Raw genomic sequence first — 25,070 nt, forward strand, 5'->3', positions numbered from 1 at the left:
CTAGAGGAGATCTGCATGGAGGAATGGGCCAAAATACCAGCAACAGTGTGTGAAAACCTTGTGAAGACTTACAGAAAACGTTTGACCTCTGTCATTGCCAACAAAGGGTATATAACAAAGTATTGAGATAAACTTTTGTTATTGACCAAATACTTATTTTCCACCATAATTTGCAAATAAATTAATTAAAAATCCTACAATGTAATTTACTGGATTTTTTTTTCTCATTTTGTCTGTCATAGTTGAAGTGTACCTATGATGACAATTACAGGCCTCTCATCTTTTTAAGTGGGAGAACTTGCACAATTGGTGGCTGACTAAATACTTTATTGCCCCACTGTATACACAAGCACGCAACCACTCACGCAAGCACACACATACACACTGTGGCCAGGTTCACTAGCAGTGTTTCCCTGAGATCAGCTGGAGACAAATTATACTTCCGTTGGGAGATTTGTTTTAAAAAGTCAAGCTTCCTGTTTTCCTGTGTTATCACTATGCACTGAGCTCTCGCCACTATCTCAGCAATCTCAGCTTGACATTACAATTCAGCACACACTTGACGCTTCTGTTTTCTCCTTCCAGAAAATAGAATTTCTGTCAATTTGATTTGCTCCCCTTTTGTTTTCTCATGATCTATAATATGTGTTCTGCAGCTCTTTCCGTTCAAACACACCGTCTACAATTTCATAAAGGAAGTGGAAAATGCTCATTCTAGATTCGTTACCAAAGCCGTACCTCATATCTTTACAAAAAAAGACTCCACATGTTAATTTTCCCCTTCACCTTTCAAAATATTCAAATTAATGAATAGGGTCCTGGCCGCAATTCACCGGAAAATGAATTCTGAACAAGATGACAAGTGTGCTGAGAATAATTCCCTAGAGGATAGAGAAGAGGAGGAGGAGAGGAACGAGGAGAGGGAGAAGGAGAGGAAGGGAGGAGGAGAGGAAGGAGGAGAGGGAGGAGGAGAGGAAGGAGGAGTGGGAGGAGAGGAAGGAGAATAGGAGGAGAGGAGGAGGAGAGGAGGAGGAGAGGAAGGAAGAGAGGGAGGGGAAGAGGGAGGAGGAGAGAAAAGTGTGTGTGGCTCAGGATGGAGGAGAGAGAGTGTAGAGAGGGGGCATTGTACGATCTAAAAGTCATCTGACCTGAACAACCCTTTCCCCAGCATTAAAGATCTCCTATTGATCCCATTACGGCCCACAGACTTTATGGACAGACCGCTGCTGAGAGGAGACCGTAGGAAATGCATGCCTTAATTAATCTTTATCACAAGAAGGAAAGAGGGGGCGGAGAGAGCGGGAGGGGTGAAAGAAGAGGGAGAGAGAGTGAGAAATAGCTAGAGAGAGAAAGAGGAGGACAGAGAGATAACGAGAACGAAAGATAGACAGAGAGAAAGAGAGAGACAAATAAAAGAGGCCTATCATTGGCCTAACTCTTCTCTGTAACAGTAAATGGGCTGGGCTGGTGAGACACTCGTATCTCATCAGAGCATGGGCTGATCTCTTAAACGGACCAGGATTAGAGCACAATGCAGGGATCAGGGGGCATCGCGTTAGAGAAATGAGAGACAATCACATTCAATGGGGAAAACGCCAACCAACCCCTTCCTCCGCGCGTCTGCCAGAGATAATATCACGCATGCACTCGTCTGAGCACTGGAAAATCAATACGCCACAGCCAAGTTCAAAAGAAAAGCTCCTCATTAAAAAATAAAAGAGGAGAGAGAGAGCAGTACGTTGAGCGCTGCTTGGAGAATTGGCCCAATGTGGGTGAGTAAACTGAAGGGATTGTTAACCTTTATTTAACTAGGCAAGTCAGCTAAGAATTTTATTTCATTTACAATGACTGCCTACACCGGCCAAACCTGGACGACACTGGGCCAATTGTGCTCCGCCCTATGGGACTCCCAATCACAGCCGGTTGTGATACAGCCTGGAATCAAACCAGGGTGTCTTTTTGCGACGCTTCAAGCACTGAGATGCAGTGCCTTAGACCGCTGCGCCACTCGGGAGCCCTGGGAGAAGGGAGAGGGAGAAGGGAGAGTGAGAGAGAGGGAGAAGGGAGAGGGAGAGGGAGAAGAGAGGTGAGAGAGCGAGAGAGAGAGAGAGTGAGAGAGAGTGAGAGAGAGAGAGAGAGAGAGAGGGAGAATGGAGAGGGAGAGAGAGGGAGAATGGAGAGGGAGAAGAGAGGTGAGAGAGAGAGAGGGAGAGGGAAAAGAGAGAGAGAGAGAGAGAGAGGGAGAAGAGAGGTAAGAGAGAGAGAGAGAGAGAGAGAGGGAGAGAGAGAGAGAGAGAGAGAGAGAGAAAGGAGATGTAAAAAGTGAGAAATAATAAGATAGACTCTCTGCTCTATCAACAAACTGTATCCTCTCCTAAGACAGATGAGAGATGGAGAGAGAGAGCAGAGTAGTAACTCCTTACAGTACATCAGCCCAATGCTCACCTCAGCAGATGGGGAATTAACTGTTGATGTAGAAAAGAGCGTTTAGATGTGTGTGAAACTAAGAGAGAGAGGTTGTGTGTGTGTGTGTGTGTGTGTGTGTGTGTGTGTGTGTGTGTGTGTGTGTGTGTGTGTGTGTGTGTGTATCTGTGTGTCATTTTTAGGTTGTCCTCTACTGTATGATTGTCCTCTCTGGGATTTTGGCTGGTGTGAAGCTGTGGTGTGTGTGTGAGACGTGTGTGAGACGTGTGTGTGACGTGTGTGTGTGTGTGTGTGTGTGTGTGTGTGTGTGTGTGTGTGTGTGTGTGTGTGTGTCTATGTGTGCTCAGCTCTGTACTACTCAGATGTGTTCCTGTGTGTGTGAGACGTGTGTGTGACGTGTGTGTGTGTGTGTGTGTCTACGTGTGCTCAGCTCTGTACTACTCAGATGTGTTCCTGTGTGTGACTATGGGGTATGAGTCACAGTTGGTATTGAGTCTTTAGGCCCCAGGTTTATCAAAAGTGTTAACTGTGTTAGAACCGAGGCACCCTGCAAGCTATTCCTTTAGAGGACATTGTCTCTGGATATTGTCCAGAAACCACACCTGTCCTTGAATGGCATTCTCTCTAGTTACAGGGTACCACATCTGTACAGGTTTCTTGTAGTGATCTTGTGACTCTCGTTCTTTACTGGGCAGTAAAGGGTCGAACAGGGTTGGGGTGAATGCCATTTCAATTTAGTCAATTCATGAAGTAAATTCCAATTCCAATTATTTATACACATCTATGTGACTTCTGTCACAAGGACACATACATACTGATTGTCTTATGACATGGGTCACAGGCTTGTAGGGGATTGTATACTGTGGAGGAGTTGTCCAGGAAGGAGTGATGTGACCAGTACTACACTGTAGAACATATCTATAGATACTGGGTTGGAAGCTACTTTCTCTGAGTCCCTCTCTTGCTCCCAAAGATCTTAATCTCTCTCTCTCAATGTCTTGTATCTACGTCAGGGGAATCATTGACATTTCCAGCTGTGTGAGTGGTTCATAATAGCTCTGGTGCTGAGGAGAGGCTGACATTTGTGGGTCTGGGAGTGCTTGACAACGGCTAAGATGCACTGACATTTGGGAAAGTGTCCAGCAGAGTACTCAACGCTGTTCTATCTTTCTATCAACCTAAAACAGAAAAGAGATGGAACACTACATCATTTTCCATGTTAACATTATATTAATCTAACATCTACCATTTATCATGGTATTTTGAAGAAAGACAAAGAAAAGAAGGAGAGAAAGAGAGAGAGAAAGAGAATGAAAGAGCGAGAGAGAAAGAGACAATTAGAGAGAGAATGTGGAGGGAAGAGCGCTTAGGGAGATATATACAGTAGGGAAGGAGAGAAATAGAGTGAGGGAGACAGACAAAGGTTTGAATAAAGGATAGACCTGGTACCATAAATGCCACTGTTCTGTTGTAAGTCTCTGGTGGCTTTCAGTCAGTCAGTGCAACATCTTCAATTCTCCACCTCAGGCAGGCAGACAGACAGACAGACAGACAGACAGACAGACAGACAGACAGACAGACAGACAGACAGACAGACAGACAGACAGACAGACAGACAGACAGACAGACAGACAGACAGACAGACAGACAGACAGTCAGGCAGACATATCCCCATAGTACACACAGTACACAACTGTTCTGCTGTTGATCTTGAAAAGGAACAAATTGTTCTGAACACACAGAACAGAGAAAATAACAGAAAAACAGTGTTTCAGATTTTTAGGGCACAGTCGTTGTACAGGCATTTTAAAATGCTAGCAGTCCCTCTCCTGGTGATATTATTGTTCCCTCTTATTGTTCTTAGATTTATCGTTTTAGAACAAGCTCTACATTTATGCCTGAAAATAATAAAATGTTTCCTTTGCAGTGTAACTACCTCAGGTGTGTGAGACAGTTCAGTTCCACAGGCCTCCCTCCCTCCCTCCCTCCCTCCCTCCCTCCCTCCCTCCCTCCCTCCCTCCCTCTCTGTTACACCCCAGCTGTGATAAAGATGGAACATGCTCTGGGAGCGCGTCATGCTACACTTCTCGTTCTGCTGCACTGCTATTCTGACACTCATCGCCATCAAACTGTCAACATCGGAAGGGAGACGGAAAGGAGGTGGATGTGTGTGTGTGTGTGTGTGTGTGTGTGTGTGTGTGTGTGTGTGTGTGTGTGTGTGTGTGTGTGTGTGTGTGTGTGTGTGTGTGTGTGTGTGTGTGTGTGTGTGTGTGTGTGTGTGTGCGAGGGTGGTTATAGTGGTCTATCTTATTTTTCCCGATAATTTTCACTCCACCAAAACAAGCAACGAGCTGAAGCTGGATTTCCTATTAATTTCCCCTCTGTTATTTTACTCTGAGAGGAAATTGAGATAGATGATGTTTCATCTATACTCTGGTTGGCCTGTGATGACCAGTCTGAGAGGAGAGAGACGTTAGGCGTTTCCTGGTTTGTGTGTGCGTGTGCGGTTGCATGTGAGGATTAGATAGGATCTTTAGTCAAGACACTGAGAGGGATCAGGCTGAAAGACACATTGGCACAGCAACTCACTGACAGGAGGAGGTTAGAGGAACAGCAACTCACTGACAGGAGGAGGTTAGAGGAACAGCAACTCACTGACAGGAGGAGATTAGAGGAACAGCAACTCACTGACAGGAGGAGGTTAGAGGAACAGCAACTCACTGACAGGAGGAGGTTAGAGGAACAGCAACTCACTGACAGGAGGAGGTTAGAGGAACAGCAACTCACTGACAGGAGGAGGTTAGAGGAACAGCAACTCACTGACAGGAGGAGATTAGAGGAACAACAACTCACTGACAGGAGGAGATTAGAGGAACAGCAACTCACTGACAGGAGGAGGTTAGAGGAACAGCAACTCACTGACAGGAGGAGGTTAGAGGAACAGCAACTCACTGACAGGAGGAGATTAGAGGAACAGCAACTCACTGACAGGAGGAGGTTAGAGGAACAGCAACTCACTGACAGGAGGAGGTTAGAGGAACAGCAACTCACTGACAGGAGGAGGTTAGAGGAACAGCAACTCACTGACAGGGGGAGATTAGAGGAACAGCAACTCACTGACAGGAGGAGGTTAGAGGAACAGCAACTCACTGACAGGAGGAGGTTAGAGGAACAGCAACTCACTGACAGGAGGAGGTTAGAGGAACAGCAACTCACTGACAGGAGGAGGTTAGAGGAACAGCAACTCACTGACAGGAGGAGATTAGAGGAACAGCAACTCACTGACAGGAGGAGGTTAGAGGAACAGCAACTCACTGACAGGAGGAGATTAGAGGAACAACAACTCACTGACAGGAGGAGGTTAGAGGAACAGCAACTCACTGACAGGAGGAGATTAGAGGAACAGCAACTCACTGACAGGAGGAGGTTAGAGGAACAGCAACTCACTGACAGGAGGAGGTTAGAGGAACAGCAACTCACTGACAGGAGGAGATTAGAGGAACAGCAACTCACTGACAGGAGGAGGTTAGAGGAACAGCAACTCACTGACAGGAGGAGGTTAGAGGAACAGCAACTCACTGACAGGAGGAGATTAGAGGAACAGCAACTCACTGACAGGAGGAGGTTAGAGGAAAAGCAACTCACTGACAGGAGGAGGTTAGAGGAACAGCAACTCACTGACAGGAGGAGATTAGAGGAACAGCAGGAGGAGGTTAGAGGACAGAGACCATCTTGACGTTTAACGTTCTCCGTTTAACGTTCTCCTCTTGGTAAACCAGTAATGGTAATCAGATCCAGGTGTTTCTCTGCCCTTTTACTTCTTATACCCTTTCAACTCAGCAGGAAGAGTATTTTGGCAATTTGCAATGCAGTCATTTACTGTTAGAAGCCACTACCGTGACACTGTGCGGTAGTTCTGCATATTTGCCAGAACACTTTTTGTTATCATTCATGAGCACATTTGCTAAGCTGTAAAAAGTCCAGTGTTGCAACTTGTGATAACATCAACGTGAGTCAGAAACCAAAAACACACACACACACACACACACACACACACACACACACACACACACACACACACACACACACACACACACACACACACACACACACACACACACACACACACACACACACACACACACACACACACACACACACACACACACACACTCTCTCTGTCATTATGTATCTTTGAACTATGTGTTGTGCTGAGCTTTAAAGCCTGTAGTCTTGTTGAGTCCCTCAGCTCAATGTGCGCAGGGCCCCACAGCCCAGAAGCAGCAAGCGTTGGGCGGCTTCAATCGCTATTTTAGCAAACCAAACATTATTAATGCGACCAATTGACTGGATTACTGAGCACATTCATCAAAGATAGCCTCTCCGGCTCTCCGCTCCTCTCCGCAGCCCAACAAGAACACACATGCTTGCCAAGATAGCAGCAAGTGTAGCAATTGATTTCAGACCGGCACAAGGTATTAAAAAAGAAAACAGACTGCTTTAAAATGGAGTGTGTTGTTTTTTTCACGTGTTCAACCAAACGAAGGGAAATTAAATTCTGATTAAAACTAATGTACTGATGGTGATGTATTCATTCTATCCTCAACTGGACAAAGCTGAGCTTTTATAGGAAAAAGTGATAAAAAAACAAGCTTTGGTACAGAAGAGTAGCAAAACTCTGAAATTATATGGCACCCTATCCCCTATCTAGTATACTACTTTTGATCAGAGACCTGTGGAAATAGGGTGTTGGTATAGGGATTAGTGTGCCATGTCAGACTCATTTAGTGAGGGTGAATGAGGCAAAGTCTATTCTAGGCCTTCAGTGAGTCTCAGGCAATCAGGTCTAGACTTTTTTCTTATTACAATGCTAATGCACGCATTGTTATAGCAAATTTTTGGTTACGTCAATTTAACATTCTGGTCACCCTAAACTTGCACGATAAGCACTATTTATCTTATCCCTGTACACAGCCTGTGCCTTTGTCATATTTATATTTGGCTGCAGGCACACTCAGTGGGGTTCTCAGAAAACCGTAAACATCCAGTTTTCAGGGCTCCAGGATCTTCAACCTAGCTTCCCTTTCCCCTGAAAACCGGATGTTGGGACCGGTGTAAGGTGTTTATTTTACACCCGCTACGTAAGGTTAGGCTGCAGGAGATGGCTGGATTTGACAGAGCCCGTTGATTATACACTGAACAAAAATATAAACGCAACATGTAAAGTGTTGGTCCCAGAAATGTTCCATACGGACAGAACAGCTTATATCTCTCAAATTGTGTGCACAAATTTGTTTACATCCCTGTTAGTGAGCATTTCTCCTTTGCCATGATAATGCATCCACCTGACAGGTGTGGCATATTAAGAAGCTGATTAAACTACATGATCAATACACAGGTGCACAACACAATGCTGGGGACAGAAAAAGACCACAGTAAAATGTGCAGTTATGTCACAACACAATACCAAAGAAGTCTTAAGTTTTGAGGGAGCGCGCAATTGGCATGCTGACTGCTGGAATGTCCACCAGAGCTGTTGAATGTTCATTTCTCCACCATAAGCTGCCTCCAATGTCGTTTTAGAGAATTTAGTAGGACGTCCAACCGGCCTCACAGCTGCAGACCAAGTGTATGGTGTTGTGTGGGTGAGTGGTTTGCTGATGTCAACGAGTGCCCCATGGCGGCGGTGGGGTTATGGTATGGGCAGGCATAAGCTACAGACAACCAACACAATTACATTTTATCTATGGCAATTTGAATGCACAGAGATACCGTGATGAGATCCCATTGTTGTGGATTTCATCAGCCACCATCACCTCATGTTTCAGCATGACAGTGCACGGCCCCATGTCGCAGGATCTATACACAATTCCTGGAAGCTGAAAATGTCCCAGTTTTTCCATAGCCTGTATACTCGCCAGACATTGAGCAGGTTTGGGATGCTCTGGATCAACGTGTACGACAGTGTGTTCCATTTCCCGCCTATATCCTGCAACTTCGAACAGCGATTGAAGAGGAGGGGGACCACATTCCACAGGCCACAATCAACAGCCTGATCAACTCTATGAAGGAGATGTGTTACGCTGCATGAGGCAAATGGTAGACACACCAGATACTGACTGGTTTTCTGATCTACTTTTTTTTCAAGGTGTCTGTGACCAGCAGATGCATATCTGTATTCCCAGTCATGTGAAATCTGTAGATTAGTGCCTAATGAATGTATTTCAATTGACTTATTTCCTTATATAAACTGTAACTCTGTAAAATCTTTGAAATTGTTGCGTGTTGCGTTTATATTTTTGTTCAGTATACAGTATATTGACATTCCAAAGTGGTATCAGTTTGGCCCAAAGATATGATTGAGTCTACAGGAGTTGATGCTGATGCATCTCTTCTAAAGGAAACAAACAAGGTGCAGACCAGAGGAGGCTGATGGGAGGAGCAATAGGAGGACAGGCTCATTGTAATGGCTGGAATGGAATTAATGGAACAGAGTCAAAAGTGGTTTACACATGTTTGATGTGTTTGATAGCATTCCGTTTAATCCATTCCAGCCATTACAATGAGCCCGTCCTCCTATAGCTCCTCCTAACAGCCTCCAGACTCCTCTGGTGCAGACTCCTCTGGTGCAGACTGCTCTGGTGCAGACTCCTCTGGTGCAGACTGCTCTGGTGCAGACTCCTCTGGTGCAGACTGCTCTGGTGCAGACTGCTCTGGTGCAGACTCCTCTGGTGCAGACTGCTCTGGTGCAGACTCCTCTGGTGCAGACTGCTCTGGTGCAGACTCCTCTGGTGCAGACTGCTCTGGTGCAGACTCCTCTGGTGCAGACTGCTCTGGTGCAGACTGCTCTGGTGCAGACTCCTCTGGTGCAGACTGCTCTGGTGCAGACTCCTCTGGTGCAGACTGCTCTGGTGCAGACTCCTCTGGTGCAGACTCCTCTGGTGCAGACTCCAGTGGTGCAGACTGCTCTGGTGCAGACTCCTCTGGTGCAGACTGCTCTGGTGCAGACTCCTCTGGTGCAGACTGCTCTGGTGCAGACTGCTCTGGTGCAGACTGCTCTGGTGCAGACTCCTCTGGTGCAGAATCCTCTGGTGCAGACTGCTCTGGTGCAGACTCCTCTGGTGCAGACTGCTCTGGTGCAGACTCCTCTGGTGCAGACTCCTCTGGTGCAGACTCATTGTGAAGTAGGAATTCTATTATCAATATTTGGTTAGCGGCAACTCAGTGACAATATTGATCAGCTTTTGGAGAGCTCAGTGGTTTCCTATCAAAGCTGATTGATCTAAGAAATATGAATTTCACTATCATTCATCTCTATTTGGTTTTCATATTGCAGCAAGAGAATGATGAATTCTCCTTTGTCCACGTCTGTCAGTATGCTGCCTTATAATGTGGCCAAACATGCTTTCTGAGATTTAAATGAGGCTATACACTCTCTTCTTGGCACAGAAAGATGTGGATGGTGTGATGGTATGGTGACGGCGCTGGTATCCTTGTCAGATTAATAATTCAGGGATGCTGAAAACCCCATTGATCATTAATTAGGGGTGTTAATAGTGATGGGTTTTGATGGATGTTTGGGCTGAGGAAGAACCAGTAGTCTGATCACAGAACACATGTCACCAGCTGAGAGGGAAAGGCCATTCTCCAGTGTCTAGACCAGGGTGTGCAAAGCTGTCATCAATGCAAAGGGTGGCTATTTGAATAATCTCAAATATAAAATATATTTTGATTTGTTTAACACTTTTTTGGTTACTACATGATTCCATATGTGTTATTTCATAGTTTTAATGTCCACTATTATTCTACAATATAGAAAATAGAAAAAAATTAAGAAACACACTTGAATGAGTAGGTGTTTTAAAACTTTTGACCGGTAGTGTAGGTCTACAATACCGTGGTGCCAACAGCAGCAGGATACAGCCTTCAGATGTGGCGACTCAAACCATGGTACAGGTTTTTTTGTGACAAACTATAGCTTGAGGTTTTGGTTTGGGATCTGTTCTGGGGTAGAGCTGTCCTGGGATCTGTGCTGAACAGGTCTGCATAGCGTGCCCCAGGGGATATCCCTCTTGGTTCAATACGCAGGCATGCACACAGACACAGACACAGACACAGACACAGACACAGGCACAGGCACAGGCACAGGCACAGGCACAGGCACAGGCACACGCACACACAGGCACGCACGCACGCACAGGCACAGGCACAGGCACAGGCACAGGCACAGGCACACGCGCGCGCGCACACGCACACGCACGCGCACACACACACACACACACACACACACACACACACACACACACACACACACACACACACACACACACACACACACACACACACACACAGCCACTACACCAGCCTCAGATAATCTCCCTATGCTTGTGTCCCTGTCTCCAACGGTGTCTCAAAGCCCATGACTCTTTGTGACCTCTGACTGGGGCTCAACATTATGGTGATTTTGCTCCTATTTCCTCTTCGTCAGGTATTATGAGAGCTGTCACCTCTGTAGTGGATATCAGATCTCTGTCTGCTGTAAGCTCTGTGGATCTATGGGCTTATAGTATCAAATCAAAGAACCTTACAAGGCACCAGTCAGCAGGGGGACTAGCTACTCGCTGGGTGGAACTCAGAATGGAATATGTCACTGTTATTATCTGGATGTCAAAATTCAATGAAAGCCCTCTAAGGGTGCACTACATGATTTTTGTGTATGAAAATGGGGCAGCCATTTTACATAGGCCTTACTTAATGTTAGCCCCACCTGTTCTCCTATCTACCCCATCACTGCTGACCACACCCTCTTCCATTCATCCCCACAATCTCATTTAGACTAGCTTCCTCATTGTCGTATTCACACTACACATAGACCTGTACCTATTCATACACTCATTATCCCTTGTAATCGTATTATACTATTAATATTCAATGTCATTGCATTAACCTTTCACCCACCTATACCATACCTATACCACTTCATTCAATTCATCAGTACTGTATGTATGGTACTCATACATTGACCTTCAGTTCAATCTGCTTTCTACATTGCTCACATTTTTCATGTGAATGCATACTTATCGTAACCTGTAGTACAAAGGAGTTACACATTACACATATTCATATGTATCACCTACTCCCTCTGTCACATCTTCACATTAATCTGTCCAATCGGATTCATCTTCTTCTTTCACATTCACATTCTCATGGTCGGTCAGTCGTTTAGTCTTTCACTCGCTTCTTTTCTCTCCCCTTTCTTTCAATTGAGCCACAGAGACATTCTCTTCTCAGCAAGAAACGACTCTTCTCTCATCTGAACAGACCGATTCCGAACGCTCAGGCTTCCAATTATAGTACATCCCGATTAATAACTGATGTTTATTCATTTCCTCCAACTCACTATGGCATTCAAAATATAGCTCTCCCATGAGAAGAATACTAGTGAGAGAGAGGAGAGAAACTTTTCCTGAGTCGTGTCTTGTTACTGCTTCTGCAAGGGTCCCGGTCCTCTTTAGTTGCTGCTTCTGCAAGGGTCCCGGTCCTCTTTAGTTGCTGCTTCTGCAAGTGTCCCGGTCCTCTGTTTAGTTGCTGCTCTGCAAGTGTCCCGGTCCTCTTTAGTTGCTGCTTCTGCAAGTGTCCCGGTCCTCTGTTTAGTTGCTGCTCTGCAAGTGTCTCGGTCCTCTGTTTAGTTGCTGCTTCTGCAAGTGTCTCGGTCCTCTGTTTAGTTGCTGCTTTTGCAAGTGTCCCGGTCCTCTATTTAGTTGCTGCTCTGCAAGGGTCCCAGTCCTCTGTTTAGTTGCTGCTTTTGCAAGTGTCCCGGTCCTCTGTTTAGTCGCTGCTCTGCAAGTGTCCCGGTCCTCTGTTTAGTTGCTGCTTTTGCAAGTGTCCCGGTCCTCTGTTTAGTTGCTGCTCTGCAAGGGTCCCGGTCCTCTGTTTAGTTGCTGCTTCTGCAAGTGTCCCGGTCCTCTGTTTAGTTGCTGCTCTGCAAGGGTCCCGGTCCTCTGTTTAGTTGCTGCTCTGCAAGGGTCCCGGTCCTCTGTTTAGTTGCTGCTCTGCAAGGGTCCCGGTCCTCTGTTTAGTTGCTGCTTCTGCAAGGGTCCCGGTCCTCTGTTTAGTTGCTGCTTTTGGAGTTTTACAGTAGGAGTAAATAAACCATAGAATCTACTGACAGCTTCCTCTGACAGACAGACAGGCAGACAGACAGACTGTGAACCAACGGGGCACGCCAAACAAAACACTTCAATCTCCCGCCGTTGTGCTCCAGCGCTCCCCAAGGGCTTGATTGATTGACCCGCTAGCCAATCAGGGCACATTGATCTAAGAGTTCCACCCCCTTCCCTCTCAAGCCTCTTCGGCAGCCATTCATCTGTTGGCTGTCAGATGAATTCACCGGAGGGCCGTTGGCTATACAGCCAGCACTTTTAAACACACTTTCCACTCCAGTCTTTCTGAAGAGAGTGCATCACTCTACAGTACATAACAGGAGTTTCTCTTACAATAGTACATCCCCCTGGATCAGATTCCTGTTGGAAACTGTCCAAGCCTTAACGTGTCTAAAGGCTTTAGCTTCAGTCATGTGTCAGTGTTAAAAGCACCCCCATAGCCTGAGTTAAAAAGTATCCCCAGCTGATATGATGTGCAACATATCTGCCTCATTTTATTGTGAACAGTAAGGTCTCGATGGACTTGATGGAATTATATTTTCAATATCTTTTCTATATCTTGTGAATTGTATTTGATTATCCTTTCTATTTAAATTAAGAGATTGTTGAATTATAAGTAAAAGACAGATCAGCATAATCACACACAAGTGTATATGTGTACAAGTGTACATGTGTACAAGTGTATATGTGTACAAGTGTATATGTGTACACGTGTATATGTGTACAAGTGTATATGTATACAAGTGTATATGGGTACAAGTGTATATGTGTACAAGTGTATATGTATACAAGTGTATATGTGTACAAGTGTATAAGTGATTTCATCAACCACTTTGTTCAATTGCTGTACTAACCAACTGTCTCTTGTCTCTGTTTGTTTTCAGGAGGAATATTTGAGTCCATTGAGTCGGGGCCGTCAGGTGCCGAGGAACTAGCCTTTAAATTTGCTTTAAATACAATCAACAGGAACAGAACCCTACTGCCAAACACAACGTTAACATACGACATCCAGCGGATAAACATCTACGACAGCTTCGAAGCCTCCAGAAAAGGTCAAGTATTATGAATACAACTCAGAAAGCTGCATTCACACCCACATGCTGTAGATTCATGACTGGTGTTGGTCTATGGAACAATATTCATAGAACAAGTGTTAAAATACGTTTGCTTGCTATTTGTGTGACTCTCCTATCCTATTTAGCATTGTTAGTGTGTTCCCACCCACCCAGTGAATGTGGGCTCATGCGTAGTTCATTGGTTGGATTGGGACAATTATAATCAGGCTTAGAAAGTGGATGGTTGCATCCCAAATGGCAACCTATTCCCTTTAGGCTTTATAGTGCACTACTTTTGATCCGGGCCCATAGGGCTGCCCCATAGGAATCTGGTCAAAAGTAGTGCCCTATATGGGAATAGGATGCTATTTGGGATGCATACGATGTCTGTGCAGTTGAAACGTAAACCGAGACAATTGATTGGTTTCTGCTAAAGACTCAACAGTAATACTAATTCACAGAGTTGGTTGTCTCCCAGGAGACAGGTTGATAAACTGCAATAATCTATCGTTTTACTGGGTTGCATTAGGCCTGACATCTCGAAGGTTGAATCTAAAATGGCACCCTTTTTCCGATAAAATGCACTACTTTTGTCCAGCGTCCATAGGGCAACCCCATAAGGGTCTGTTCAAAAGTAGAACACTATTGGGAAAAGGGTGCTTTTTCATACGCATTCAAAGTGTCTTATTGATTACTGGCCATTATATCCCTTTTCTGTGATTTACATTTACATTTACATTTAAGTCATTTAGCAGACGCTCTTATCCAGAGCAACTTACAAATTGGAAAGTTCATACATATTCATCCTGGTCCCCCCGTGGGAATTGAACCCACAACCCTGGCGTTGCAAGCGCCATGCTCTACCAACTGAGCCACACGGGACCGTGATTGAAGCGTTTTCTCCTTTCATCAAATGAAGTCATTAGAATGCACAATGTTGTTGTTACAAAGTGTTGCCAATCGTTTCATATATTATGCAGGCCTACTGTGTATAGATCTTGCTCATACATTTTGGACTATCACTGGCTTCCTTCCAAATATGCTTCATGATGGTCATTCAAAACCATACAAACGGACAGCTTGCCATAGTGGAGTGGGAAATCCATGACTTATCCTCCAGGAACTAACAGCAGCATGTCATATAATACTGAATAAATCACTGAATAAAGCATGTAACTGAACGTTGTCTCCTCCCCCAGCCTGCGACCAACTATCTCTGGGGGTGGCGGCCATCTTCGGCCCCTCCCACAGCTCATCGGCAAATGCGGTCCAGTCCATCTGCAATGCGCTTGGCGTTCCCCACATCCAGACGAAATGGAAGCACCAGGTGTCTGACAACAGGGACTCCTTCTACGTCAGCCTCTACCCAGACTTCTCCTCTCTCAGCCGGGCCATTCTGGACCTGGTTCACTTCTTCAAGTGGAAGACGGTCACCGTTGTCTATGATGACAGCACAGGTAAGACCCCAGGCCACTTACCTCACACCTTCATGGTCAATGACAACAACACAGCAAGGCTCATTTCCTGTCTGTCCACCCACTGTGCCTAGAAAGCATAGAAATAGAATGAATATAACAGGCTTGGAACCACCTCATTGTAGTTCTGTGCCTCATAACTTCACAGTCACAGTGATCTATGACCACAGAACAGGTTCAGTCACAGTGATCTATGACCACAGAACAGGTTCAGTCACAGTGATCGATGACCACAGAACAGGTTCAGTCACAGTGATCGATGACCACAGAACAGGTTCAGTCACAGTGATCTATGACCACAGAACAGGTTCAGTCACAGTGATCTATGACCACAGAACAGGTTCAGTCACAGTGGTCTACGACCACAGAACACTGCACCAGAGGACTCCTCTGCACCAGAGGAGTCTGCACCACAGAACACGCTCAGTCACTGATCCCTTATTGTACTGTACCTCATACCTTCCATCACCTTTTTCTCACAGTGATTCCAACAGCTTAGTGAGTTACAGTAGACAGACCATGGTACTGGCCTGGCAGCATAAGGGCTATGGATTGATACTCAGATGGGCCACATATACTAAATATATGTCCGTCATTGTCAACAGTTCTGTTCTGCTAAATTACCATGTTGTCCACCTTCACCGGTAATATAGACTATGATTATAGTCCTGTACAGTAGAGTAGCCCTGTAGCCCTACCCCCCCATTCGTCCCCAGATGGCCAGTGTTCCAGTGTTATAACAGCAGGCAGCAAACGTCTCAGCGGGCAGGGTACACGTGCCATATGCCAGGGGTCAGGGAGGGAGCCAGCCTCAGGACAGGATGTCTGTGTGTGTGCGTTCGTGTGTGTGTCCAGGCTCAGGACAACACTGCCAGGTCTTCACATGCTCTCAGAAACACACTGGGGCTCCATTGGCCAGTATTTTATCACTTAAACAATTTTGCTTTCAATTTAATTCAGTATAAATCTATTTCCCAAAAAACTACAACCAACCAAGCAAAACAAAACAGAAACCAGGGACGTGTCCAAAACAGGTTCCAATGTGTTCATCATGTAGCTAATAATTCATATTTTAGATATTGAGAAAGGTATTGCATTGAAATGAATATGCAATGTCTAAATATGGCTTCTCTACAGCCTCTGCATGATGAATCAACGCTTAGGGTAGAGACAGACAGCCCAGAGTTCCTCTGTCCAGTGTCTGTGTTCTTTTGTTGGGCCTTCAGTACCTCGTGGAGTGGGAGGGGTACGGTTCGGAGGAGAGGTGCTGGGTTCCGGTCGAGGACGTGTTGGACCCTTCAATGCTGCAGGAGTTCCACCGTCTCCGTCCGGATCGCCTTGCCCTCCGGGTCGTCCCCGAGGCCGGTGTCGGCGCGCTGCTAGAGCCGCGCGTCAACGCGCGTCAAATACATGTTGTGTATTTAACCCTGCGCCTGATTTGCTCTTCTGCGCCTGACTTCCCTGCCACACACAGAACAGCACAAACTGGCTCTAACCAGAATAGAAAGATAAGTGGGAGGCCCCGTGCACAACTGAGCAAGAGGACAAGTACAGTAGAGTGTCTAGTTTGAGAAACAGACGCCTCACAAGTCCTCAACTGGCAGCTTCATTAAATAGTACCCGCAAAACACCAGTCTCAACGTCAACAGTGAAGAGGCGACTCCGGGATACTGGCCTTCTAGGCAGAGCTGCAAAAAAAACTATATCTCAGACTGGCCAAAAAAAATTAAAGATTAAGATAGACAAAATCAAATCAAATCAAGTTTATTTTATATAGCCCTTCGTACATCAGCTAATATCTCGAAGTGCTGTACAGAAACCCAGCCTAAAACCCCAAACAGCAAGCAATGCAGGTGTAGAAGCACGGTGGCTAGGAAAAACTCCCTAGAAAGGCCAAAACCTAGGAAGAAACCTAGAGAGGAACCAGGCTATGAGGGGTGGCCAGTCCTCTTCTGGCTGTGCCGGGTGGAGATTATAACAGAACATGGCCAAGATGTTCAAAATGTTCATAAGTGACAAGCATGGTCAAATAATAATCAGGAATAAATGTCAGTTGGCTTTTCATAGCCGATCATTAAGAGTTGAAAACAGCAGGTCTGGGACAGGTAGGGGTTCCATAACCGCAGGCAGAACAGTTGAAACTGGAATAGCAGCAAGGCCAGGTGGACTGGGGACAGCAAGGAGTCATCATGCCCGGTAGTCCTGACGTATGGTCCTAGGGCTCAGGTCCTCCGAGAGAGAGAAAGAAAGAGAGAAGGAGAGAATTAGAGAGAGCCAAGATTTTCAAAATGTTCATAAATGACAAGCATGGTCAAATAATAATCAGGAATAAATGTCAGTTGGCTTTTCATAGCCGATCATTAAGAGTTGAAAACAGCAGGTCTGGGACAGGTAGGGGTTCCATAACCGCAGGCAGAACAGTTGAAACTGGAATAGCAGCAAGGCCAGGTGGACTGGGGACAGCAAGGAGTCATCATGCCCGGTAGTCCTGACGTATGGTCCTAGGGCTCAGGTCCTCTGAGTGTCACGTTCCTGACCGGTTTTCTGTTATTTTGTATGTGTTTGACGGTCAGGGCGTGAGTTTGGGTGGGTAGTCTATGTTATGTGTTTCTATGTTTGTTAAAGGGTGACCTGATATGGTTCTCAATTAGAGGCAGGTGGTTTTCATTTCCTCTGATTGAGAGCCATATTAAGGTAGGTGTTTTCACATTGATTGTTGTGGGTGGTTGTTTCCTGTGTCAGTGTTTGTCGCGCCACACGGGACTGTCTCGGTTTGTTTGTACGTTCGTTCTTTTGTGTAGTCATTTTCCTGTTTGTGAGTTCTTCGTTGTATGTAAGTTCGCATGTCCAGGTCTGTCTACGTCGTTTGTTATTTTGTTAGTTATTCAAGTATAGTTCGTTTTTGTCTTGTTCAATAAATTCATTATGTCCTATGACAACGCTGCATTTTGGTCGAATCCCTGCTCCTCCTCTTCGGATGAAGAGGAGGAGGAATTCCGTTACACCGAGAGAGAGAAAGAAAGAGAGAAGGAGAGAATTAGAGAGAGCCAAGATTTTCAAAATGTTCATAAATGACAAGCATGGTCAAATAATAATCAGGAATAAATGTCAGTTGGCTTTTCATAGCCGATCATTAAGAGTTGAAAGCAGCAGGTCTGGGACAGGTAGGGGTTCCATAACCGCAGGCAGAACAGTTGAAACTGGAACAGCAGCAAGGCCAGGTGGACTGGGGACAGCAAGGAGTCATCATGCCCGGTAGTCCTGACGTATGGTCCTAGGGCTCAGGTTCTCCAAGAGAGAGAAAGAAAGAGAGAAGGAGAGAATTAGAGAGAGCATACTTAAATTCACACAGGACACTGGATAAGACAGGAGAAGTACTCCAGATATAACCAACTGACCCTAGCCCCCCGACACATAAACTACTGCAGCATAAATACTGGAGGCTGAGACAGGAGGGGTCAGGAGACACTGTGGCCCCATCCGATGATACCCCCGGACAGGGCCAAACAGGAAGGATATAACCCCACCCACTTTGCCAAAGCACAGCCCCCGCACCACTAGAGGGATATCTTCAACCACCAACTTACAATCCTGAGACAAGGCCGAGTATAGCCCACAAAGATCTCCACCACAGCACAAACCAAGGGGGGGCGCCAACCCAGACAGGAAGATCACGTCAGTAACTCAACCCACTCAAGTGACGCACCCCTCCTAGGGACGGCATGAAAGAGCACCAGTAAGCCAGTGACTCAGCCCCTGTAATAGGGTTAGAGGCAGAGAATCCCAGTGGAGAGAGGGGAACCGGCCAGGCAGAGACAGCAAGGGCGGTTCGTTGCTCCAGAGTCTTTCCGTTCACCTTCACACTCCTGGGCCAGACTACACTCAATCATATGACCTACTGAAGAGATAAGTCTTCAGTAAAGACTTAAAAGTTGAGACTGAGTCTGCGTCTCTCACATGGGTAGGCAGACCGTTCCATAAAAATGGAGATCTATAGGAGAAAGCCCTGCCTCCAGCAGGGCTGAAATTCTAGGGACAATTAGGAGGCCTGCGTCTTGTGACCGTAGCGTACGTATAGGTATGTACGGCAGGACCAACTCGGAAAGATAGGTAGGAGCAAGCCCATGTAACGCTTTATAGGTTAACAGTAAAACCTTGATATCAGCCGTTGCCTTAACAGGAAGCCAGTGTAGGGAAGCTAGCACTGGAGTAATATGATCAAATTTCTTGGTTATAGTCAGGATTCTAGCAGCCGTATTTAGCACTAACTGAAGTTTATTTAGTGCTTTATCCGGGTAGCCGGAAAGTAGAGCATTGCAGTAGTCTAACCTAGAAGTAACAAATGCATGGATTAATTTTTCTGCATCATTTTTGGACAGAAAATGTCTGATTTTTGCAATGTTACGTAGATGGAAAAAAGCTGTCCTTGAAACAGTCTTGATATGTTCGTCAAAAGAGAGATCAGGGTCAAGAGTAACGCCGAGGTCCTTCACAGTTTTATTTGAGACGACTTTACAACCATCAAGATGAATTGTCAGATTTAACAGAAGATCTCTTTGTTTCTTGGGACCTAGAACAAGCATCTCTGTTTTGTCCGAGTTTAAAAGTAGAAAGTTTTCAGCCATCCACTTCCTTATGTCTGAAACACAGGCTTCTAGCGAGGGCAATTTTGGGGCTTCACCATGTTTCATTGAAATGTACAGCTGTGTGTCATCCGCATAGCAGTGAAAGTTAACATTATGTTTTCGAATAACATCCCCAAGAGGTAAAATATATAGTGAAAACAATAGTGGTCCTAAAACGGAACCTTGAGGAACACCGAAATGTACAGTTGATTTGTCAGAGGACAAACCATTCACAGAGACAAACTGATATCTTTCCGACAGATAAGATCTAAACCAGGCCAGAACTTGTCCGTGTAGGCCAATTTGGGTTTCCAGTCTCTCCAAAAGAATGTGGTGATCGATGGTGTCAAAGGCAGCACTAAGGTCTAGTAGCACGAGGACAGATGCAGAGCCTCGGTCTGACGCCATTAAAAGGTCATTTACCACCTTCACATGTGCAGTCTCAGTGCTATGATGGGGTCTAAAACCAGACTGAAGCATTTCGTATACATTGTTTGTCTTCAGGAAGGCAGTGAGTTGCTGCGCAAAAGCTTTTTCTAAATTTTTTGAGAGGAATGGAAGATTCGATATAGGCCGATAGTTTTTTATATTTTCCGGGTCAAGGTTTGGCTTTTTCAAGAGAGGCTTTATTACTGCCACTTTTAGTGAGTTTGGTACACATCCGGTGGATAGAGAGCCGTTTATTATGTTCAACATAGGAGGGCCAAGCACATGAAGCAGCTCTTTCAGTAGTTTAGTTGGAATAGGATCCAGTATGCAGCTTGAAGGTTTAGAGGCCATGATTATTTTCATCATTGTGTCAAGAGATATAGTACTTGTTATGCTGGTGAATGAGGACCCAAAAGCGACGTAATAGTAACAGAGTCTTTATTCCAGTAATAAACAAATAATGATTCTCCTGGATATTATCAATGGTCAATCCAAAACAGGAACTGAAATCCTCTCGTCAATAGAGAGGAACGACTGGAGACGCGACCACAGACTGCAGGTCGCTTCAGGAAGGCACTGGCCGTAGCTGACATAGACACCTGCTCACACGCAGCATCTGAAGAAGGCAAAGAACACGACAGGGCGGAACAAGGACACAGGAACAGCAAACATCAAACAAGAATCCGACAAGGACAGAAGCGGAAAACAGAGGGAGAAATAGGGACTCTAATCAGAGGGCAAAATAGGGGACAGGTGTGAAAGAGTAAATGAGGTCGTTAGGAGAATGAGAAACAGCTGGGAGCAGGAACGGAACGATAGAGAGAGAGAAAGAGGGAAAGAACCTAATAAGACCAGCAGAGGGAAGCACAGGGACAAGACATGATGAAAGACAAAACATGACAGTACTAAAACACTTAAGTGTCTCTCCCGATCCCGGGCCCTGGCAGAGCTGTGCAGATCCAGGACAGCTAAGCCCTGGAGGAATACGCAGATTTAAAGAGGAGTCCGTAATTTGCTTTCTAATGATCATGATCTTTTCCTCAAAGAAGTTCATGAATTTATTACTGCTGAATTGAAAGCCATCCTCTCTCGTGGAATGCTGCTTTTTAGTTAGCTTTGCAACAGTATCAAAAATAAATTTTGGATTGTTCTTATTTTCCTCAATTAAGTTGGAAAAGTAGGATGATCGAGCAGCAGTGAGGGCTCTTCGATACTGCACGGTACTGTCTTTCCAAGCTAGTCGGAAGACTTCCAGTTTGGTGTGGCGCCATTTCCGTTCCAATTTTCTGGAAGCTTGCTTCAGAGCTCGGGTATTTTCTGTATACCAGGGAGCTAGTTTCTTATGACAAATGTTTTTCGTTTTTAGGGGTGCAACTGCATCTAGGGTATTGCGCAAGGTTAAATTGAGTTCCTCAGTTAGGTGGTTAACTGATTTTTGTCCTCTGACGTCCTTGGGTAGGCAGAAGGAGTCTGGAAGGGCATCAAGGAATTTTTGTGTTGTCTGAGAATTTATAGCACGACTTTTGATGCTCCTTGGTTGGGGTCTGAGCAGATTATTTGTTTGCGATTGCAAACGTAATAAAATGGTGGTCCGATAGTCCAGGATTATGAGGAAAAATATTAAGATCTACAACATTTATTCCATGGGACAAAACTAGGTCCAGAGTATGACTGTGGCAGTGAGTAGGTCCAGAGACATGTTGGACAAAACCCACTGAGTCGATGATTGCTCCGAAAGCCTTTTGGAGTGGGTCTGTGGACTTCTCCATATGAATATTAAAATCACCAAAAATTAGAATATGATCTGCTATGACTACAAGGTCCGATAGGAATTCAGGGAACTCAGAGAGGAACGCTGTATATGGCCCAGGAGGCCTGTAAACAGTAGCTATAAAAAGTGATTGAGTAGGCTGCATAGATTTCATGACTAGAAGCTCAAAAGACGAAAACGTCTTTTTTTTTTTTGTAAATTGTAATTTGCTATCGTAAATGTTAGCAACACCTCCGCCTTTGCGGGATGCACGGGGGATATGGTCACTAGTGTAACCAGGAGGAGAGGCCTCATTTAACACAGTAAATTCATCAGGCTTAAGCCATGTTTCAGTCAGGCCAATCACATCAAGATTATGATCAGTGATTAGTTCATTGACTATAACTGCCTTTGAAGTGAGGGATCTAACATTAAGTAACCCTATTTTGAGATGTGAGGTATCATGATCTCTTTCAATAATGGCAGGAATGGAGGAGGTCTTTATCCTAATGAGATTGCTAAGGCGAACACTGCCATGTTTAGTTTTGCCCAACCTAGGTCAAGGCACAGACACAGTCTCAATGGGGATGGCTGAGCTGACTACACTGACTATGCTAGTGGCAGACTCCACTAAGCTGGCAGGTTGGCTAACAGCCTGCTGCCTGGCCTACACCCTATTTCATTGTGGAGCTAGAGGAGTAGGAGCCCTGTCTATGTTGGTAGATAAGATGAGAGCACCCCTCCAGCTAGGATGGAGTCCGTCACTCCTCAGCAGGTCAGGCTTGGTCCTGTTTGTGGGTGAGTCCCAGAAAGAGGGCCAATTATCTACAAATTCTATCTTTTGGGAGGGGCAGAAAACAGTTTTCAACCAGCGATTGAGTTGTGAGACTCTGCTGTAGAGCTCGTCACTCCCCCTAACTGGGAGAGGGCCAGAGACAATTACTCGATGCCGACACATCTTTCTAGCTGATTTACACGCTGAAGCTATGTTGCGCTTGGTGACCTCTGACTGTTTCATCCTAACATCGTTGGTGCCGACGTGGATAACAATATCTCTATACTCTCTACACTCGCCAGTTTTAGCTTTAGCCAGCACCATCTTCAGATTAGCCTTAACGTCGGTAGCCCTGCCCCCTGGTAAACAGTGTATGATCGCTGGGTGATTCGTTTTAAGTCTAATACTGCGGGTAATGGAGTCGCCAATGACTAGGGTTTTCAATTTGTCAGAGCTAATGGTGGGAGCCTTCGGCGTCTCAGACCCCGTAACGGGAGGAGTAGAGACAAGAGAAGACTCGGCCTCAGACTCCGAATCGCTACTTATTGGGGAAAACCGGTTGAAAGTTTCTGTCGGCTGAATGAGCGACACCAGTTGAGCATTCCTACAGCATTTCCCTCCAGAAGCCATGAGAAAGTTGTCCGGCTGCGGGGACTGTGCGGGGGGATTTATACTAACGTTACTATCTGTACTTACTGGTGGCACAGACGCTGTTTCATCCTTTCCTACACTGAAATTACCCTTGCCTAACGATTGCGTCTGAAGCTGGGCTTGCAGCACAGCTATCCTCGCCATAAGGCGATCGTTCTCCTGTATATTATGAGTACAGCGACTGCAATTAGAAGACATCATGTTAATGTTACTACTTAGCTTCGGCTGTTGAAAGTGCTGACGAACCATGTCCAGATAAAGCGTCCGGAGTGAAAAAGTTGAATAAGGGAAAAAAGTTGTGATGGAAAAACTAAAAATATAAACGGTAATTAAAAAGAAAAAAAAACAAACGTAAAGTTGTCAGCTAGTAAAGTAAGGTTGGCAACAAAACGCACAGCAACAAAACGCACAGCAACACGTCTGCAAATTCAAGAGGAAGTGACGACACCACTACCACTACCACTATATCCTCAGGCACCCCGTAGTGCCGGAAGACATGCGTAAACAAGGCCTCCGCAGTCTGTAGGGCCGTAGGGAGACCGGGCAGAGGGAGGAGACGGCAGGACTTAGAGAACCGCTCCACAATTACCAGGATCGCGGTGTTACCCTGTGAGGGGGGAGATCGGTAAGGAAATCCACCAAAAAATCTAATCAAATCAGATTTTATTTGTCACATACACATGGTTAGCAGATGTTAATGCGAGTGTAGCGAAATGCTTGTGCTTCTAGTTCCGACAAGGCAGTAATAACCAACGAGTAATCTAACCTAACAATTCCACAACTACTACCTTATACACACAAGTGTAAAGGGATAAAGAATATGTACATAAAGATATATGAATGAGTGATGGTACAGAACGGCATAGGCAAGATGCAGTAGATGGTATCGAGTACAGTATATACATATGAGATGAGTAATGTAGGGTATGTAAACATAAAAGTGCATAGTTTAAAGTGGCTAGTGATACATGTATTAAATAAAGATGGCAAGATGCAGTAGATGATATAAAGTACAGTATATACATATACATTATATTAAGTGGCATTGTTTAAAGTGGCTAGCGATACATTTTTTATCAATTTCCATCTATTTCCATTATTAAAGTGAGCTGAAGTTGAGTCAGTATGTTGGCAGCAGCCACTCAATGTTAGTGACGGCTGTTTAACAGTCTGATGGCCTTGAGATAGAAGCTGTTTTTCAGTCTCTCGGTCCCTGCTTTGATGCAACTGTACTGACCTCGCCTTCTGGATGATAGCGGGGTGAACAGGCAGTGGCTCGGGTGGTTGTTGTCCTTGATGATCTTTATGGCCTTCCTGTGACATCGGGTGGTGTAGGTGTCCTGGAGGGCAGGTAGTTTGCCCCCGGTGATGCGTTGTGCAGACCTCACTACCCTCTGGAGAGCCTTACGGTTGTGGGTGGAGCAGTTGCCGTACCAGGCGGTGATACAGCCCGACAGGATGCTCTCGATTGTGCATCTGTAGAAGTTTGTGAGTGCTTTTGGTGACAAGCCGATTTTCTTCAGCCTCCTGAGGTTGAAGAGGCGCTGCTGCGCCTTCTTCACAACGCTGTCTGTGTGGGTGGACCAATTCAGTTTTTCCGTGATGTGTACCCCGAGGAACTTAAAACTTACTACCCTCTCCACTACTGTCCCGTCGATGTGGATAGGGGGGTGCTCCCTCTGCTGTTTCCTGAAGTCCACACTCATCTCCTTTGTTTTGTTGA

General features: G+C 45.5%; 1 protein-coding gene across 1 annotated transcript in view; it reads left to right on the forward strand.

Moving 5' to 3' along the window:
* Positions 1-25,070, forward strand: part of LOC120047686 (glutamate receptor ionotropic, kainate 2-like) — a 218,341-nt gene that overhangs the window by 51,289 nt on the left and 141,982 nt on the right. Inside the window, exons 2-3 of the mRNA XM_038993236.1 lie at positions 13,472-13,639; positions 14,842-15,099. Coding sequence (XP_038849164.1) covers positions 13,472-13,639; positions 14,842-15,099 — 426 coding nt within the window. The remainder of the gene's footprint in view (positions 1-13,471; positions 13,640-14,841; positions 15,100-25,070) is intronic.

Source organism: Salvelinus namaycush, chromosome 5 (assembly GCF_016432855.1).
Source record: "Salvelinus namaycush isolate Seneca chromosome 5, SaNama_1.0, whole genome shotgun sequence".
NCBI classification, from domain to species: domain Eukaryota; kingdom Metazoa; phylum Chordata; class Actinopteri; order Salmoniformes; family Salmonidae; genus Salvelinus; species Salvelinus namaycush.